Source organism: Prunus persica, chromosome G2 (genome assembly GCF_000346465.2).
Source record: "Prunus persica cultivar Lovell chromosome G2, Prunus_persica_NCBIv2, whole genome shotgun sequence".
NCBI classification, from domain to species: domain Eukaryota; kingdom Viridiplantae; phylum Streptophyta; class Magnoliopsida; order Rosales; family Rosaceae; genus Prunus; species Prunus persica.
This window is the reverse complement of record NC_034010.1, coordinates 28,677,061-28,697,072: the sequence shown is the minus strand read 5'-3', so window position 1 is coordinate 28,697,072 and position 20,012 is coordinate 28,677,061. Positions and strand designations below refer to the sequence as shown.

At 36.6% G+C, this 20,012-nt stretch overlaps 2 protein-coding genes across 2 annotated transcripts; both read left to right on the top strand.

Annotated features, from left to right (window-relative positions):
- On the top strand, positions 2,834–7,244 carry LOC18786850 (pectin acetylesterase 9). The gene is made up of 13 exons (XM_020556466.1): positions 2,834–3,363; positions 3,493–3,575; positions 4,191–4,320; positions 5,046–5,125; positions 5,308–5,394; positions 5,530–5,654; positions 5,750–5,810; positions 5,919–5,978; positions 6,061–6,138; positions 6,225–6,330; positions 6,423–6,571; positions 6,784–6,894; positions 6,994–7,244. Exons 1-12 carry the CDS (start codon positions 3,192–3,194, stop codon positions 6,886–6,888), a joined length of 1,236 nt encoding a protein of 411 aa, XP_020412055.1. The 5' UTR covers positions 2,834–3,191; the 3' UTR covers positions 6,889–6,894; positions 6,994–7,244.
- LOC18787294 (tripeptidyl-peptidase 2) lies at positions 7,915–20,001 on the top strand. Its single transcript, XM_007220241.2, has 34 exons — positions 7,915–8,391; positions 8,608–8,686; positions 8,775–8,848; positions 9,034–9,143; positions 9,253–9,333; positions 9,858–9,944; positions 10,028–10,170; positions 10,421–10,571; positions 10,657–10,779; positions 10,951–11,034; positions 11,147–11,334; positions 11,442–11,616; positions 11,722–11,843; positions 11,935–12,014; positions 12,436–12,494; positions 12,693–12,847; positions 13,510–13,688; positions 13,829–13,941; positions 14,010–14,180; positions 14,729–14,857; positions 14,970–15,070; positions 15,165–15,282; positions 15,405–15,484; positions 15,651–15,723; positions 15,969–16,054; positions 16,134–16,185; positions 16,266–16,400; positions 16,569–16,637; positions 17,338–17,430; positions 17,886–17,981; positions 18,099–18,197; positions 18,378–18,470; positions 19,100–19,264; positions 19,563–20,001. Exons 1-34 carry the CDS (start codon positions 8,049–8,051, stop codon positions 19,719–19,721), a joined length of 4,065 nt encoding a protein of 1,354 aa, XP_007220303.2. The 5' UTR covers positions 7,915–8,048; the 3' UTR covers positions 19,722–20,001.

The following is a 20,012-nucleotide window of genomic DNA, read 5'->3' as shown; positions in this document are numbered from 1 at the left end:
AAAAATGTTAATATGATTAAATCCTCATTAAAATTAATATTTCACCCTAAGAAAATAAGATCTAATTTATTTCCTAATAAATTTACAAATCCAAATACAACACTAAAGCTAGCTAAGAAGAAAATAATACAATATCAAAGCATGAGCTAATTCCATAGCTGAAAATGATGCCAGCTTGCCACTTTAATCGATTAGCCAAAATTTGCGGTATGATCCCTTATTTGATCAGACCGCTCCTGGTGTTCGAACTAGTCATTAATAGTCGGCTTCATTACTTATAGGAAGAAAATAAAAACTTATGACACTTTTTTTTATCAAGATTAAAACAACTATGGTATATGCCAAAGAGAAAGGTATATAAGGTTGGAAGCAATCAAAATTTATTGCAGGAGAGTTGAGACTCCAAGCATTATTATTAGGGTACTGAACCAATTCGACGCATCCGAGTACCGACCAACATTGTCAGTATAGCTCAAAAACAGAATTGCCATCACATCTTGTATCGTCGGTTTGCCGAATTTCAGATTTTCTCATTTCAAGTCGGCATTTGTCGGTCTCGATCCTACCATCGTCGAGGAAGCTCACCAGCATCATCAAGGCAAATCCTTTCGGCAAACCTCGTACCAATCCATTTTTGTAGAGAGAGAGGGATGAGAGCTAGAGAGAGACAGGAAGAAAGAGAGAAGACATGAGAGAGAGAGAGAGAGAGAGAGAGAGATGTTGCGGCGTGTAGGGATAAAACTACTCTTAGGATGATGTTGGGCTTATATGGCAATTTGACAATTTTGAAAACATTTAACTCCACCCAAAATACCAAATATCTTTTTTTTTTTAATTATAAAACAAATAGGATCCATATGATGCATAAAGTTTTAAAAGAGCGTAAATGATAATGGGGTCTATTACTAAAAAAGTATTAAAATAATATTTGACATCAAACTTTTTGATATATTATTTTTGACATATCTCTTCTATCCTTCAAATTTATGTAGGATTTGACTACTCTGTTAAAGCAACTTTAACCTTCAATTTTTGTCATTTCATGTCCATATGGCAATTTGACATATCAGTTGGAGATGCTCTAATAATTAAATATTGTTTTAATTTTATCCAAATGAATACCCATTAAATATATTCACAATATGATATTTAAACAAGGAAGCATGTTGGTATGGTGGTAAATGGTTGAGTATGTAAGTTGGAGGTAAGGGTTTGAAACTTGTTGACTTGATGGTTCTAGACATTTAGAACCGCTTTGACATTCGAGAATTTTGAATTGGATTAAAAAAGCGACTGACATTGAAATAGGCGGTTTTATGGGCCAAAGTTAGGCTGGGTCGGCTAATTTGTCGAGTGAAAATTCCTGCCCTAAGCATTATAAATAATAAATAAGGAATGGAGTGTGACTTGATTGATATGAATGCAAATAAGTCACCATCCTAATTTAAAGCAATTAAATAACATTATGGGAGAGGGTGTGTAAAAAAAACCCTAACCCCCTTTCTCTCAAAAAACACTCTTAGAGCCTTTTCCACTTTGAGGGGGGAAGAATCCCCTCTTCTCTTCCTCTCTTCCTCCTTTCACCTCTTCCCCCATTTTCATAGACAAATGGTTTTTTCTATTTGTCTTAGTTTTGTTATGATTTTCATCCAACCATTATTGGCGGCTGTGACTCAGCGTCGAATCTTCACCTGCATTTCGGTGTCGGATCTCCACCTGCATTTCGGTGTCGGATCTCCACCACCATCTTTTTTGCAATTTCTTTAGGTTTGGAATAAGTTGCAGAGACTCTTTGGGTTCTCTGTGTAATTTTCACCTCTCCTTTTGTGAGAGTTTTTTATCTCTCCTTTGTGAGAGCTTTTCATCTTTCCTTGGTGAGAGTTTTATTTGTATTGTTATGGCTTGATTTTTTCAAACTTTATATCTTTTTTATTATTCTAAATTTGCAATCTTAGTTGGGATGCCTATGCCAGAGTTTCTTTGATCTTGCCTGATCGTCGATGGAGACATACCTGATTTTCTTAATTTTGATATTAGACCACTCCGTTATTGTAATGAGCCTTTTGTGGTTAGTTTGTATTGGTCATTTGTGACTAGTGACTTTTTTAACTGAATTATGAATGCAATCATAAAATTTCTCAATATATATATATATATATAACATTATGGGAAGGAAATTAAATGCAATATGAAGCATGTTATGCTAGTTGCAAATCACATGTCTAGTCATCTGCATTATTGTGAGATATCACATCCTAGTTACCATCCCAATAATCCAATCATACCATAAAAATTAAAGTATGACGCAATGAAAGTTGTTATGCTCAGAATTTACAACAACGTGTCATGTAATTAGAGTCATATTGATGTCATTTTGTTAATAACTTCATTTTTGTTATAAAAAAAAAGAGTAAATTATAGCTCCAATTGCATCCATAACCAAATCGATCCAAACTTAAATTTTTTATGAGATGTTGCGGGCTAATGGTTTCTGATTCGAACTCTCATATCACTTAGGTAGTGTGTGTGAAAAACCCTCCTTCTCTATAATTTAAAACTATCATTTATAAAAAATTGATGAGATGTTGAAATGAAAATCTAGAACCGCCAGTCACGGACAAACCAATTAGTGACTAAAATTCAAGGCTAGTGGGTTAGAATAATTTATCACCAACCCAGTTACCCAATTGGGTCTGGGTTCACCGTCAAAGTCATAATACATTTAACCATCGCTAGGCCCATTTTCTAAATAAGTTTAGGCGGTGGGCCCCATAAAACCAACCCAAGTTGGATTATAGAGCACCTCGGCTTCAACTTGAAGCACCTTCAATCCAAGTTCCAACTCCTTTCTCCGTCTCTAGTTGCTTCGCTCCATATTTAGCTAAACCAAATCTTCTCCTACTCTCTCTCGGGTTTCTCAATGTTCCCAGAGCCAAAAAATAGCACTGATTCACGTCACCGTCTTAACCATCAATTAACACACGTCAGTTTTCTCTCATTAAATTAAATTAAGCCCGAGATTAGCTACGAAATAACAGCTCAAATTTTGGTTTCCTACTTTGCCTTTTATTTATTTATTTATAAATTTCTTACAATGAATTTAGCAACTAGAGTCATTGTATTTGTATAGTCACAGTTTCCACCTTTTCCAATCCCAACTCTATATATCTCTGTATGGCCATGAAAACTCAATGTTAAAATTGAAGAGAGAGCGCATGGCTACTACGACGACGAATGCGAACGCGCTACTGGTCGCCATCATCCTGGCGCTGCTAATGTGCTCGCCTCGGTGCATTTACTCGGCCGAGCGGCGGCTCCTGGTCAACATGACTCTGATCCGGAACGCTCCGGCTCTCGGAGCTTGTAAGTTTCTTCTTCTCAATCTCACCCAGCTCCAAGAGTATTTAGAAAAACAGATTTAAAAGTTTTATTATTATTAACTTTTGTTTTGTTTTGTTTTTGTTTGTGGCGGCGGTGGGTGAATATTCGTAGTTTGCTTGGATGGGAGTTTGCCTGCGTATCACCTGCACAGAGGATTCGGGGCCGGAGCAAGAAACTGGCTTTTACAGTTCGAGGTAATTCTTTTTGTTTTTTGTTTTTTATTTTTTATTTTATTTGTACAAATTCAGGGTTAAAAAATAGAATAAGTCTGCATAGAACCTAGTGTAATGATTTAGAGAATTTAGTCCTTCATAAAAAAAAAGTCTGTACGCAGACTAAAAGTGCTTCCTTTATAATCATATCCAATTGATTATTGCTCGTCTTGGTGTCCCGTGCACGTTACTAGACATCTTGCACTGCTGTCGGCGTCTTCCGCCGCACTGTGACGTGGCTTCTTCTCAGTGGTTTATATACATATTTTTTCGTAACACAAGCAGTAGAAGGCGACAAGGATGGACTTATTGCCGTGACCAAGTTTTTTAGTCTTTTTAAAAATTATAGGGGAATGTTATTGTTATTGAGTTGAGTTGTTGTACCAAAAGTGGTTCTTTGGGCCTCTACTACTTATTTGGTGTTTTTCTTCACTTATGGGTTACGCAATGTTACTTTCATGATCCATATTATTAAAGGAACTCAATTCTGTACAGTTAGGTAAGTTAGTTGGTGTGTGGGGTCCAATGTGAAAAGCTTGAAGTTTTGCATTGATGATCATGAAGGATAATATATATATCCATATGAACTAAACGCAGGGTGGTGGGTGGTGCAATGACATAGAATCATGCTTGGAGAGAGCCAAAAGCCGTAGAGGATCAACACGCTACATGACCAAGTGGGAGGTCTTCTCTGGAATTCTAAGCAATAATGCATCTCTAAATCCAGGTTCGTCATCATGTTCTCAATGCATGATTTAATTGACTCATCTTGTGGTCCATATATGTCATCACGTGTTACAATAATATTCCCTTCATAATTGATCTTAAATATAAGAAGAAGAAAAAGTCACTTTATTTAAAGATGAAAGCATCAGTCTCAAGGAGCTTCTCCAAGTGGTTAAGAGTAGTTACCCCTGCACTTGTCTTGTGTTCGAATCCCCCTCCTATCTATGTACGGTGAAGTTTCTATGGCGGACAGTCCATGTCCCTTCGATTTCTTTATTGTCCCTTTCACGTGATTATTACAGAGATGACAGCTATTTTCTCAGTTTGTAGCTTTTGATCAGCCGACCTTCCAGCCTTTCTCCAGTGTTGTCATTTCTTGTTGTCTTTGGACTGTTTAAGGGCATGGCAACACATAAGCCTTTGTCCTATTGTGCACATTGACCTGTGTCCAGTTGGAAGGTCTGAATCTCTACTTGGGCTGACAATTTACAGTAGTAACTCTAAAAGCTTCATGGCATAGTTAGTTGTATCCACTTAGTTTGAGCTGAGAGCTCCCACCATTGAATCATTCGAATAATTTTTATAATCAATTACATGTCCTGATAAAAGCTTTATAATTTGTAAACATAATCTGGATCCATACATCACATGATGATGCATGCAACAAAAGATAGAATCTTGCAGCGAACTTATTTCTGAAATTGTTATGTTCTGATTTTGAACCAGATTTTTACAACTGGAACCGTGTGAAGCTTAGATATTGCGATGGAGCTTCATTTGCTGGAGATGCCGTATTTAAGAATGGGGTATTTCTCTCTCTCTCTCTCTCGACAAATATTTCCTTCCCACATTCTTAAGTAACCTTCACTTTATCCACAATCTCTCAACATGCTGTTGAAATCTACCGAAAAAGCCGATTTCTTATACTTAATCAACTGATCAGTTCTTTGCATGTATGCGTTGAATGCGCGTGTGAAATGAATTACAGACATCGTTGCTCTATTTCAGAGGGCAAAAGATTTGGGAAGCTATCATTCTTGATCTTCTGCCAAAAGGTTTAGGACAAGCAAGAAAGGTAAATAAATAAATAAAACCCATCCCTCTGTTTCTTCTATTTTTATAGGAAACCTGATTAAACAAGTTGCTAAATATTTTATATAGACTTAGATATTCGAATTCAACTACTTATTACATTCCTTCTCTGCTCTAGGCTCTGTTATCAGGATGTTCTGCTGGGGGTTTAGCATCCTTTTTGCATTGTAACAACTTCACTAAATATTTACCAAGCAATGCCAGTGTGAAATGCTTGAGTGATGCTGGATTCTTTCTTGATGAGTAAGTTAGTATGTCCATTTTCCAAGTTCAAAGCAGATTGCAGCTAATGCATAATTTTGATGTTGCGTTTTGTTTCGTTTCTTTCTCGACTGCAGAAGAGATATAACTTCGAATCACACCATGAGGTATTTCATTAAAGATGTTGTTTCTCTACAGGTAACAATACTACTAATGCCTAAGAAAACAAATCTTTGCTCTATTTGTATATTTGTATTTTTCTTAAAAATATGTATTCACATCACATGTTGGAAGTATGCATGGCAGGGGGTAGAGAAGAATCTGGATGAGAACTGCACCGCCAGCTCCCTTGATTTTCCCGAGTTGGTAAGATTTTCGTAGCTTCGTTGAGCTGTTAGAATTTCGTAGCAATCACATGGTTTTAACATTTGCCTTTCTTTGGATGCAGTGTTTCTTCCCACAGTACGCACTGAAGTTCATTACAACACCATTTTTCATATTGAACTCAGCTTATGATGTTTATCAGGTACAAATTCTCCATGCCTTGTTCATGTGACATTGCAAACTTTTGATTCAATTTTGAATATTTAGTAGAGCTGTTAATGTCCACAGTTCCATCATATATTGGTGCCATCTTCAGCTGATCCACACGGCCACTGGAACCGTTGCAAACTGAATCCGGCAGCGTGCAATCCTGAACAGTTAAATACATTGCAAGGTTCTTCAATTCTGCCCTACACTAGTTTACTGTTAAATTTGCAAAAGTCCTAATTGCACAGCTGAAATATCATTGCTTTTCTTAATTTTCAGAATTCAGGCGTGACATGATTGTTGCTATGGGATTGTTCTACAAATATTCGAGAAGAGGAGGCTTGTTCATAAATTCATGCTTTGCTCACTGCCAAAGTGAGTCTCAAGACACATGGTTTTCTGCAGATTCTCCAAGAGTTCACGATAAGGTAATTTCTAAGTATTATTCTTTTACAGGAGAAAAACTTCCCCTAACCCCCTTGCATTGTCCCTTTTTTCCTATCTCTTTCCTCGTGTCACTTATCAAAAGAGGAGAGAGATAGAAAAAAGGGAACAATGCAACGGAGGTAAGGAAGTATTTCTCGTATTGTAGGCTCATAAGGTCTTAATTAAGTAAAAACTGAATTTTGCTTTTTGCCAGACCATTGCAGAAGCAGTAGGTGATTGGTACTTCAGCAGAAGGATAACAAAGGAAATTGACTGCCCATATCCTTGTGACACTACCTGCCATAACCTTATACCATAAACTCAAGTAATAATGTTTTCCATTGTGAAATTTAATAATTAATTCCTGCTAATTCCTGCTTAATTATTAATTCCATAGATCTGACCTGAAAATATATTTTTGCAGGCCCTTGTACAAGATTTGAGAAGCTATTAGGTCCAACATTTTCAAGGAGACAAAATTCTTTGGAAAGTTCACAAGGAAGAAGCTAGAATACAAGTATACAATACAATACACAGTGATACATAGAGCTATTAGGTCCAACATTGTCACTGCTAAGCAGTGGTGGAGCTAGAAACTTTATACAGCCCTCAAATATTGAAATGACATTTGAATTAATTTTTTAGTTAATATAAAATCCCTAAATTTGATTACTACACTCTATTATTTTACATATAACATTAACTATCTACTCATCATTGATACTAACAAAATATATTGATTGAAATTAAATGTACATCGTTAAATATACACACTAAGAAATTCCAATTGTAGAAGGGTAGTAATAATAGTGAAAAGAGAGAGAATGAAAAGGGCACTTTGAAATTTGATAAAAGCCTCAATGACATTGAGAGGGGGCATAAGACCCCCTGGGCCTTAGCTCCCTGTGCCCCTGCCGCCGAGATACATGTATCATGTGTTTTCCTATTTCAGATTTTAAACCGAATGAGCCTACGTCCCCATGTTTCTTCTCTATTATTTAAGTTAAATTAACACAGTCATCTTGCTAGGGTTTTTTTTCCTTTCCTTCTACCTTACTAGTTGCTATTCCTATTCTAGACAGAAATCTCTCGAACTCTTAGTAGCTAGAGCAAATAATCTTTTTAATTTTTAATTTTTTAAATTTAAATATCTTGGTCTTGGTCATATACTATTATACTTGATTGGTATTTCCCACAAAGGAAAACGAAGGCTCCTCCTATCCTATCATTTGCAATCCCCTACAAGGACAAAAAAGTAATTTCAATGACAAATGATAACTTCACCACCACTGACATCCAATCCAACAAAACCCCGTCCCGGTTTCCACCAGCTGTTTTGACGAAAAAAGAAATAAAAGTGGCTTCCACCAGCTGTCCCAAAACTGCTGCACTTCACCACCTCGTCACCGCAGCCACCGCAGTCCTAAATTACCAAACCACCCTTGTTCATTTATTTTTGGCAAAAAATATACAAAAAGGATGCAATGCCCGGTAGTTTTATTCCAATTGCCGTATTTGCCCACGTCACGACTCTCACTACACTCGTCGTTTCTCTCACTCATCATTAGAACCAAAAAGCTCAGCAAAGCAAGAAGACCGAGAGAGAGTAGAAGCAGCATCGGTATAGATAGGGCAATGCCTTGTTCTGCAATTGGTGGCGCTGGTGGAGGTGGTGGTGAGGCTAATGGTTCTCTGCTCAATTTCAAACTGACCGAGTCCACGTTCTTGGCCTCCCTCATGCCGAAGAAAGAGATTGGCGCCGATCGCTTCATCGAGGCTCATCCCAATTACGATGGCCGTGGCGCCCTCATCGCTATCTTCGGTATCTTCATCAGTCCAATCGCTTAATTTCTGCTTACAAGAAGAGAAAAGGAGAAAGAAAGTTGAATTGTTAAGAACGAACTGATAAGAAAGAAAGATAATCTGTTGTGCTAGGCATAATTAGGAAAATGAATTTAGTTGACAAAAGATAAAAGAACTATTGGATTGATTTTATGGGCCGAGGAACTTAAGTTGTTGAACTGAAACTGTGAATCAGATTCTGGAGTGGACCCTGCTGCTTCTGGATTACAAGTTACATCAGATGGAAAGCCGAAAATCCTAGATGTTCTTGATTGGTAACTATAACTAATTTATTTGAGCATGCAATTGGTATTGTTAGAACCTATGATTTAATCTGACAACTTTTCTCTTTTAATTTTTCAGTACTGGGAGTGGTGATGTCGATACTTCACAGGTAGTGAAGGCTGATAAAAACGGTTCTATTCGTGGAGCTTCCGGTTAGTTTCTTATTGTAGATATTTTTATGCATGCAATTGCTTCTGCTTTTATTTTCGTTAAAATTTCCTGCATTTTCTTTAAGCTTTGTAGCCTGTGTTTTTGCTTTTGATTGACTATCCAATCGTGAGCTAAGCACTGCTTTCAAAAATGCCATGCTTGGGTTTTAATGCAAAGTTTCATACAGGAACATCTCTGGTTGTCGACTCCTCATGGAAAAATCCTTCTGGTGAATGGCATGTGGGTTATAAATTGGTATACGAGTTGTTTACAGATACATTGACTTCTCGCTTGAAGGTAAGCATTGACATTATGATCCATTGATTGGTTTACTGGAATTGTATTTATAATCTACATCATCACTTCAGATGATAGTGATCAAATTTGACCTCTTTTTAATTGACAGAAAGAAAGAAGAAAAAAATGGGATGAACAAAACCAAGAAGAAATTGCCAAGGCTCTTAAGGATCTTCATGAATTTGACCAGGTTTTTGAATATGCTGATTCTTGATTTCTTGCATATACATGATCCTTAGAGCGCACATTACCCATTTAATCCATTTGTTAATTTGATATAAGCACACCATAAATGCGGTTGAAAATGTTACATAAACTGGAAAAGATTATTATTGCACTTTTCAAGTAAGCTTAATATACACTTTCTCTTTGCATTCTTGCCTACACGGGTTCTTAAATTATGCACTTCCTCTTTGCATATGTTGTGTACCTGGATCGCATTTTCGTTCAAAGTAGTTCATTTTCTAATATTGTGCCTATGTAGATAAGGCCCATAAGGGTATGGATTCAAAACTGCTAACAGTTTATCATTTGAAATGTATATACGGTCAAATTGTAAAGCATCTCTGATCAACTTTACCATAATCTGATCAATTCTTATAGAAAATGTACATGCAAGCTTTCCAGCTGTTTCACTCTGATATATGATTACCAGAGTATGCTTGCATCGCATTGCTCCTAAATGTGTAACTGTTTATGTTACCATATTTCCAGAAACACGGTAAAGTGGATGATGCTAACTTGAAAAGGCTTCGGGAGGAACTGCAAAATAGAGTTGATTACCTACAAAAGCAAGCTGATGTGAGTGCCAAATATTAACTTTTGTATTTTTTTTAAATTTGAATTTCCTCTGCAACTCTTAAAGGTAATAATTTGTTTTCTAGACCTATGATGACAAAGGCCCTATCATAGATGCTGTTGTATGGCATAATGGAGAAGTATGGAGGGTTGCCCTTGACACACAGACTCTTGAGGATAACCCAGATTGTGGAAAACTTGCAGACTTTGTGCCCCTAACTAATTATAGGTATGGTTGGCTTGGTTTAGTGGCAATTTCATTAGAAAAGTATAATGATGTTGAGGCAAAGAAGTAAGATATACTTAATTATTTATGATTATAAAATGTGTATAGTGAGACCAAACAATTTTACATCTGAAAAGTCCTTTTGATTTCTCAATTGCAAACTTATTTGTGTTTGGTGTTTTATTTTCCAATAGGTTGGTTATGATCATGGATCGGTTCTATAGAATTTTGACTTGAATAAAATTTCTTGCAGGATAGAACGAAAATACGGTGTTTTTAGCAAATTAGATGCCTGCACATTTGTTGTTAATGTTTATGATGAAGGGAATATTGTAAGTATTGTGACAGATAGCTCTCCCCATGGCACTCATGTTGCTGGTATTGCTACTGCTTTCCACCCAAAGGTACTATTGTGTAGGTTTTATCCATTTGCTGCACTTTTTCTCAATGTTAGGATAACATACTTATGATACATGTGGTTGTTCTTAGGAGCCCCTCTTGAATGGAGTTGCACCTGGAGCACAACTAATATCTTGTAAAATTGGAGACTCGCGCTTAGGTTCAATGGAGACAGGAACTGGTTTGACTCGAGCCTTGATTGCTGCTGTGGAGGTACTTTAAAATTCGATTATTTTCTGATCTCTCTAAGATAATCAGCAGTTGTAGTTTGTCCAAGACTTGTTTAGGGTTCAGCATTACGCCACTAGTGGTCGTGCATTATAGGGAATCCAATGCGTTGTATAGGTTAGTATAATGATGGCCTTTCTATAATGTTTTCTGCAGCATAAGTGTGATTTGATCAACATGAGTTATGGAGAACCTACTTTACTGCCAGACTATGGGCGCTTTGTTGACCTCGTTAATGAAGTATGATTTCTTAAATTTGTGTCTGGCTCATTTAACTACAATTTTTTTTTTCTGCTCTTATTTTTTATGCTCTCAATATGCTAAACTCTATCCATGGATGCTATAAAACTAGGCCGTGAACAAGCACCGTCTAATATTTGTGAGTAGTGCTGGCAATAGTGGGCCAGCACTGAGCACTGTTGGAGCACCTGGTGGTACCACATCAAGCATTATAGGAGTTGGTGCATACGTCTCTCCAGCAATGGCTGCTGGTGCTCATTGTGTAGTTGAAGCCCCTGGTGAAGGGCTTGAGTACACTTGGTATATAAACTTCATTTTTCTGACTTCCAATTTAAATGTGAGCTCCCGCATTCGACTTCGTTTAGGTTGGTCTTCTAGTTTCATGAGAATTTATGCTTGATATGCAGGTCTAGCCGTGGACCAACCGCCGATGGCGATCTTGGTGTCAGTGTAAGTGCTCCTGGTGCGGCTGTTGCTCCTGTTCCTACATGGACTCTTCAACGACGCATGCTCATGAATGGAACATCAATGTCATCTCCATCTGCTTGTGGGGGAATTGCTTTGCTCATAAGTGCATTGAAGGTACTTCTGTTATGCATTTGAAGTTTTGTCTTTTTTTCTTTTGACATTGTTTGTACAAATGTTTATTTTGGGGTGTAACTTCCCAAAATCTATTGTTTTTGGCAGGCTGAAGGTATTCCTGTGAGTCCATATAGTGTAAGGAAGGCTCTTGAAAATACATCTGTTCCGATAGGCGGTCTACCAGAAGATAAACTATCAACTGGAAGAGGGCTTATGCAAGTTGACAAGTTAGACTTTTGATCTGGGCCTTCACTCCTTCCTACTATAGATTTCTGCATGTAATGTTGAGATAAATCATGATTATTTACTGATTATCAGGGCACATGAATATCTAAGGCAGACCCGGGATGTACCATGTGTTTGGTATCAGATAAAGATAAATCAACTTGGTAAACCAAGTAAGTTTAGTGCCACCCTGCTCCTATTTCTCCCACTCTTTGTTGAAAAGCGCAAAATTGCTGGTGCATGCCCGATATGTGTCCATTGATGTTGCACATACTTTAATTTTAGCATGAGACTTCCTATTTTCTTGCTTGATGGGATGATTGCCTCCAATATTTGATAATTCTAAAGTGTTAAGCATGATACTATGAAGAAAAAAAAACTAAATATGTAACTATTTTGGAAGATTTGGTAATGCCCTTCTGCATGCTAATATATTAAGTCTGATATAACCTCAGCATGGATCTATTCAGGTTTCAATTTTCAGTTCACTTGTTAGTAGGTTCTTGGTAATCACTCTATGTTCGAGAATTGTTCTCTTGATTTTAGGTTATGTTAATGCACTGAACTTACTTTGTGACCATAATTTGATGACAGCGCCTACATCACGAGGAATATACTTAAGGGAGGCTAGTGCTTTCCAACAATCTACTGAGGTAAAATTATTTATTGACATGCTGGAATTTCATAATACGAATTTTGTAGTTTAAGATTTATTATGGTTTCCTATTTATGGTTATTTTCTTTAGATGTAAACTTGCTAAGAACAACTTTTGCAACATTTCTTTCAGTCCCAATTTTGAATTTCATTGCGTCTGTCGATTTATATATAGCTGAAGTAGTGTTTTTAACAGTGGACAGTGCAAGTTGAACCAAAATTTCACGAAGGTGCAAGTAATTTAGAAGAATTGGTTCCTTTTGAGGAGTGCATCGAGTTACATTCCAGTGAGAAGGCAGTTGTGAGGGCTCCTGATTATCTCCTTCTTACTCATAATGGGCGTAGCTTCAAGTTAGTTAGCACTATTTCAATGTTCCTATTTTTTGTCTGTTAATTTGTCCACATATTAGCTCTAATTCTACTTGTCACTGATTTTTGCCCTTTTTCTTTTAAGATTTGTTTTCTCCTGTTTTTCTTCATCTATAAAATTGACTAACTTGTTTTTCTGCGATGCCAATTTGCATGCTCTATCGTTAAAAGAATGCATGACTCATCTGTTGCATTGCATGCATGCATCTTGTGTGTTCTCATACTTTTATATGTGGCTTGGAGCATAGCACAACATCTGTTTTAGTTGTGAGTGCATATTCTTGTGGGTGCTCCCTGCTCCCAAACTATGGCATAGACATTTACTTGTGAACCAAATTCCCAGTACAGAGCGAATGGGCAGGGAATTAAGCTTCATTCTGATACAATTTTCCATCATTGGAATATATATGCACGGACATATACATGCAGAAGGAACAAAAGCACATGTTGGTTTATCATAAGCTGCTTGTATGATACTTAACTATTTCTGTGCTGTCTTAAGAGTTTGGACATTTCTTTATTTTTAGACTCTTTAATCTTATGATCTTTCCATCTAATCTCCTTAATAGATTTTGTATGTATGGGTAAGTTAAGTGTTAGTTTGTTCATCATCAGTTACAAGTTCTCTTTCCTTATCTTTTCAGCATAGTTGTGGATCCCACCAAACTTAGTGAAGGTCTACACTATTATGAACTATATGGTGTTGATTGCAAAGCACCATGGCGCGGCCCTCTTTTCAGAATCCCTGTTACTATAACAAAGCCTATAGCTGTGATAAATCGACCTCCACTGTTGCCATTTTCTAGGATGTCATTTTTGCCAGGTGTGAGGCAGTGTTGGTTGTCTTTCTTCTCCGTTTCTTGTTACTAACAGTTTATTCTTAGCTGCTTGTGTTTTGAATTGGCTGTTATTAATCATATGGACAATTCTTTGATGGTGGCAATTCTTTTTCTTGATGGTTAGGCCACATAGAAAGGAGATTTATAGAAGTACCTCTTGGTGCTACATGGGTTGAAGCAACTATGCAAACATCAGGATTTGATACAGCACGAAGATTTTTTATTGACTCTGTTCAGGTAGTAGCTTGCAGTTAAAACTTATATCAAATGGGGTAAGCCTGCTTTAACATGCTTGCAATGTCCAGCTTTGTCCCCTGCAAAGACCTCGTAAATGGGAGAGTGTTGTAACATTCTCTTCTCCGGCTTCCAAAAGCTTTTCATTTCCCGTTGTGGGTGGTCAGACAATGGAATTAGCTATTGCTCAATTTTGGTCGAGTGGGATAGGAAGTCATGAAACAACTATTGTGGATTTTGAGGTATGCTGTTTGTATTTGGACATAGCATATCTAGTAAAATTGTAACACTTTTATTGTTTATTTTCCACTATTCCTTAAATTTTTACTTTTACTGATGATGCCATGAACTTTCTTTGTGGTTAACTTCCTGGACTTCTCTATTATTCTGATGTTATAATAACTCATTTGATTTCTACGTTATCTTCTTATAGTTCCACTTATGTTTTTTTTCTTTCTCCATATTATTTGGGTTGAGAAACTTCATCATCACCCAACTGATAGACTTGTTTAAATTCTTCAACTTGTAGAAAAAGTATCTCACATATCCATCTGACTGATAATATCTTACATATCCTTCTTTGGAAATCCTTTTCTTTATTACTTTTATCTCTTTAGAGATAAATCTGAAAACCTTTTATAACAATTAAATTTAGTTTTGTTGTCAGTCATGTGGTGTCTTTGAGGGGGAAAATAGGCAGGAAAAATCTTCTGGAATCATGATAGTATTTGATGTTTGTAATGAACTTCATTGGAGAGCCTTACATGCGGGTTTTGTATAAATGTTTCAGATTGTATTTCATGGGATTAACATTAATAAAGATGAAGTAGTACTTGATGGAAGTGAAGCACCGATCAGAATTGAAGCTGAATCTCTACTGGCTTCTGAGGAACTTGCACCGGCTGCTATTCTAAACAAGGTGAAGTTGCTTCTCTTGTATAGATGATGGTGACCATATATGTTGTTCCTTAACTGTCTGTTACCAGTGCTGTTCTAATATGGTGTCTTTTCCCTTTGAGATAAACTTGCAGATAAGAATTCCATATCGGCCGGTTGAGTCTAAACTTTTTACTCTGCCAACAGATCGTGACAAACTACCCTCAGAAAAACGTATTCTGGCACTTACTTTAACGTGAGTTATGATCTGATGTTTCTTAATTTGCTGCGTTGAATGACTGCACTTTGCGGTTTATCGTAATCGACCCTTTCTGTTCTGGTTCTTTCAGTTACAAGTTCAAATTGGAAGATGGAGCTGAAGTAAAGCCTCAAGTTCCACTACTTAACAATCGCGTGTACGACACTAAATTTGAGTCTCAATTTTATATGATCTCTGATGCAAACAAGGTACTTTTGAGCTTTGTTCCTTTGCATAACTTAATATGTGGTTTATTATTACGACGCTTTGGTAGTTGTAAATGTACTCTTTTCTTTGGAATTTCTTACTCTTTTTACCTTTCTGATCGTAGCGTGTATATGCAATGGGTGACACTTATCCAAGTTCTGCAAAACTGCCCAAGGGTGAATACAATTTACGGCTATATTTGAGGTATGGTCCTTTTTGAGACAACACATAACCAGCATGCCCGTAGATGTTATTATTTCGCTGTTGAAATGTTGTGAAATACTTAGTTTTAAGTCCAAGACTTGGTTATGAATTTATTTTAACTTGCTGCCATTGAAACTTTATCTAATATGAGGTGTTTCAACCTTAGACACGACAATGTGCAATATTTGGAAAAGTTGAAGCAGCTGGTGTTGTTCATTGAGAGGAAGTTGGAAGAGAAGGTAGAGTTTCAATCTCTTTAATGATCTTTATAGTCTGAATAAATGCTTTGTCAGGATGGTTTGAGAATCTGATTTTGTGTCACATTTGAACAAGTGGCGTGCGTGTTGAATCAAAACTGTATAAGATTATCTGTTATACCCCTGAATCAGTTCAAATCAGTGTGTCATTATCAGAAGGTGCATTTTGTGATCAATGCGTCTGTGTTTCATTACCTATTAAATGCTCTGGTTTCCTTCTAAACCAGGATGTAATCCGATTGAGCTTTTTCTCCCAACCTGATGGCTCTTTGATGGGAAACGGTTCTTATAGGTCCTCCGTTTTAGTTCCAGGGTATGTGACTGAATAATTTCTTCTTGTAGTTTAATAATGTCATTTTGTAATGCTATTTAACTTATTGGAATTGTTGTAGGAAGAAAGAAGCAATCTATTTGGGTCCACCATCCAAAGACAAAATCCCAAAGGTTTGTTATGTTTTTTATTTTTACTTTTATTTTGATGTTAGTGTTGAAAGTTTTTAATACTACTTACGAAATTTCTGCAGTTTTCTCCACAAGGATCTGTTTTACTAGGAGCGATCTCATATGGGAAGTTATCATATGTTGAAAAGGGAGAGGGGAAAAATCCACTGAAGAACCCTGTGTCTTATCAGATATCATATATAGTGCCACCAAATAAGGTTTTTATATATGCTGCCTTGTATTGTTTTCCAATAGTATTAAGACATCATATATGTCCTAATGTGACTGACCCGCTGAGCTGAGCTTTGGTTAGATTTACCATTTTTGCTGTTATTTGACCAAATAACATGTGTATATAAATAGTTTTTATTACAATGCTTTTGCAGCTGGACGAGGACAAAGGAAAAGGTTCTTCTGCTTCAACTAAGGGTATATCTGAGCGATTAGATGAAGAGGTATGCAAGGCACATAGACTAATGATTCTTCATCTGACTGGATGCATCAGATTTTCATGCAGGTTACTTTGGCAAAAAATTATAGGTTATTTCTGACTTTCAAATTGGCAAAGTCGATGGCATGCTACTCATTTCCACCTGTCTCCAACACTTGTTTGGAGATTTGTAGTAAAATCATAGATAGAGTTACTTAAGGTGCCATCTTTTTGTCAAGATGCTCATACAAAAGATGTTATTTTAGTATTGGGTTTCTCACATAGGTGCATCTACGGGGAGACATACATCCATACTTATGTTTGTCTTATATTGTCAAGGATTTGTTTGTGTTCCCCTTTCGCCGAGGACCCCACTCGGCTCACTTACATCTACCTATGATTATAGTATCATCATGCTTCAGTATAGAACATTGAAAAACCTGATATTTGTGTGGCACTTCTAGGACTTTTCCATTGAGTCATACATTCAGTTACCTGAAAAACCGAGTGGTGAGCACATACATTCAGTTACCCTGAAAAACCTGAGTGGTGAGCACATACCTGAAAAACCTGAGTGGTGAGCACATACCTGAAAAACCTGATATTTGTGAGCGCATACATTCAGTTACCCTTATTTATGGATTTTCAAAGTTGGTTGCAGACTTTTCCATTGAGTCATCACTATCAGTGATACTGATGCTTATTGTCTATACTTTGTGAATCAGGTTCGAGATGCAAAGATTAAAGTTCTTGCAAGCCTGAAACAAGACACTGATGAAGAATTCTCAGAGTGGAAAAAATTATCTTCCTCTCTCAAGGTCTAGCTCGTATTGTTATGATATAGCTTAATGATTTAGGTTATATGATCAGGAATTGACCATCTTATGTTTTTCTTTAACATGGGAGAAAAGCTTTATTTAAACTCATTTTCATCTATTCTCTACATGGTAGGGTGTATGGTTTTTCAACTGAATCTTGAAATGAGGCTGGTCAGCTTTTATTTCAGTTAGTTTGTACATTCATTCAACATAGATAGTGGGGCTTTGACTTCTGAGTTCCTTGTTATTAACTTTGCATATTTTACACAAGCACATGACACTCACCTTTGAGTAGCTACTTTGAAATCTGTTCCGGAACTACACGTTCTGAACTGTTAATTTTTACTTCCATTCAGTGTATGTACAAATATATTTTGTCAATGATTGAGCATCTGGCTTTTAAGTCTGTTTCGGATTTCTATATAATCATATGTACCCTATGTTTCTCTTTGCAGTCTGAATACCCTAAATACACTCCATTGCTTGCAAAGATATTGGAAGGTTTGGTTTCTCGAAGCATTATTGAGGACAAAGTCCTCCATGAAAAAGAGGTAGTGTAGCACAAGTGTGTGGTCAAGAATGATGTAGTTTTGTATATTGTTAATTGATACATTGAGGGATGGGTTTATGCAGCGATCTGATAGCAGTTACCACGTTCTGCTTTGCAGGTTATTGATGCAGCAAATGAGGTGGTTGACAGTGTTGACAAAGATGAGCTAGCAAAATTTTTTGCACTCAGAAGTGATCCCGATGATGAAGAGGCAGAGGTATGTATGTGTTAACTTATTCTTTTTTTGAATTTTTTTATAACTCTCTTTCTTAAAAGTTAAAACCAATATGAACAGAGATCCGCTGAAACTCTTTCAGAGAATCAGCAAATCCTAGAAGCTTTTTCCACCTGAATTTCTTTCTTGGTTAATAATGACTAGTACTGTTTCTTGTCATAGAAAATTAAAAAGAAGATGGAGACAACCCGTGATCAGTTAGCAGAGGCCTTGTACCAAAAAGGACTAGCACTGGCAGAGATTGAATCGTTGCAGGTTGGAACAGTTCTTTCTGTTTAATTTCATAGTTACATTCTATTAGGTTAATACTTTGCGGTTTTAAATTTTGATATAAAGTATGAGATGAACGTATGCTTTTGTAAAAATATGTCAGAGTTGCACAGCCAGATTTTATTTTTAGTTGGTCAGCCTGTGATGGTAGTATGTCTAGTTTAATGTAAAGCATTTTTGTTGTAGAAGAAATAAATTATTCATTCTGAGGACTTTGAGCTTTAAACATCTGAGGAACTCTTTGTTTTTTTTGAAATCCATAGAAGAGCCAAGTATTTTCTAGACTTGTAAGGAAAATATGATAACTGATTCCTTTAATGGTAGACATCCAACTCCAACGTAATGAGCGTTGGTTACTTTCACCCAAGCAAGAGATGAATTATAGGTCGAAAATTGAACTGTGCACTTTCTTGGTGCAACCATTCCCCTGCTGGTATATTTTGTTTTTGGTTTATAATTTGGGATCATTTCTCCATACTTATGAATGTTGATAAGGAACTCTCTATACTGTATTTTTTTTCTTAAATGTTATCTAGTTACCAGTGATATGGTCAATTTGTTTCTTATACCCATTATTTAAATGGAGCACGTGCATCATTATCATTTTGTTGCAGGGTGATAAGCCCCCTAAGGCTGAAGAAGGGGCAGAAAAGACTGAAGATTTGTTTGAAGATAACTTCAAAGAACTTAAAAATTGGGTTGAAGTGAAGTCCTCTAAATTTGGAACCCTCTTAGTACTTCGTGAGAGACGTTATGAAAGGTTTGGAACAGCCTTGAAGGTATTTTTGTTTTCTTCTTCCCTCTCTCTTAGGAACTTAAGCACACTGCATCACGCCTAATACCATGAATAATCCCATTAATGTAATAATAAGTTCCAGGTCCAGTAAAACTTAAAAAGAATAAGGAACACTCTAGAAACATACAAAGTGATCTTCAAATGTCAATTCTAGTTCTGAAGTTTGTATTTGCTTGGGAATGGTGTCAAAGAGGAATGTTTTATCATGTTCGAGAACAGATTTGGTTGTTATTTCTCAGTGAATTAGCCTTCTTATCTGACTTGATCATTTACAAGCGCAGGCTTTGAATGACATAATCCAAGACGATGGAGAGCCTCCCAAGAAGAAGTTTTATGAATTGAAGATCTCCCTGCTTGAAAAGATTCGTTGGAAACACTTGGTGACACATGAGAAACAATGGATGCATGTCCGCTTTCCAGCAAATTTACCTCTTTTCTAGGGTTCCTCCATAACAGAGATCGAATAAACTTGAATAATAAGTATCAAATAAGGTGCTAGCTAGGCCCTGTTTACTAGGTTAAGAGTCTTTGACTGCTTCAAGGATAGTTGCTATGACAGTAAAATGTGATAATTTCTCCCTCCCGAGTTCCCCCATATACTGCTTATGGTTAATATTGTTAGAAACTCTGTTTTCTCAGTTTACATGTATGCAGTGTGTGTGATCCTTTATTTAGACCCTTGATAATAGTTAAATAAAAATGACTTCGATTTTATGTTCATGAGCTCGTCA

Coding starts and splice junctions, on each gene's coding strand:
- LOC18786850 (XM_020556466.1), top strand. CDS start 3,192: ATGTTAAAATTGAAGAGAGAGCGCATGGCTACTACGACGACGAATGCG. Junction 5,126..5,307: donor ATGCCGTATTTAAGAATGGG/GTATTTCTCTCT, acceptor AATGAATTACAG/ACATCGTTGCTCTATTTCAG. Junction 6,572..6,783: donor CTCCAAGAGTTCACGATAAG/GTAATTTCTAAG, acceptor GCTTTTTGCCAG/ACCATTGCAGAAGCAGTAGG.
- LOC18787294 (XM_007220241.2), top strand. CDS start 8,049: ATGCAATGCCCGGTAGTTTTATTCCAATTGCCGTATTTGCCCACGTCA. Junction 11,035..11,146: donor TTGTTGACCTCGTTAATGAA/GTATGATTTCTT, acceptor CTATAAAACTAG/GCCGTGAACAAGCACCGTCT. Junction 16,186..16,265: donor CCAAAGACAAAATCCCAAAG/GTTTGTTATGTT, acceptor AAATTTCTGCAG/TTTTCTCCACAAGGATCTGT.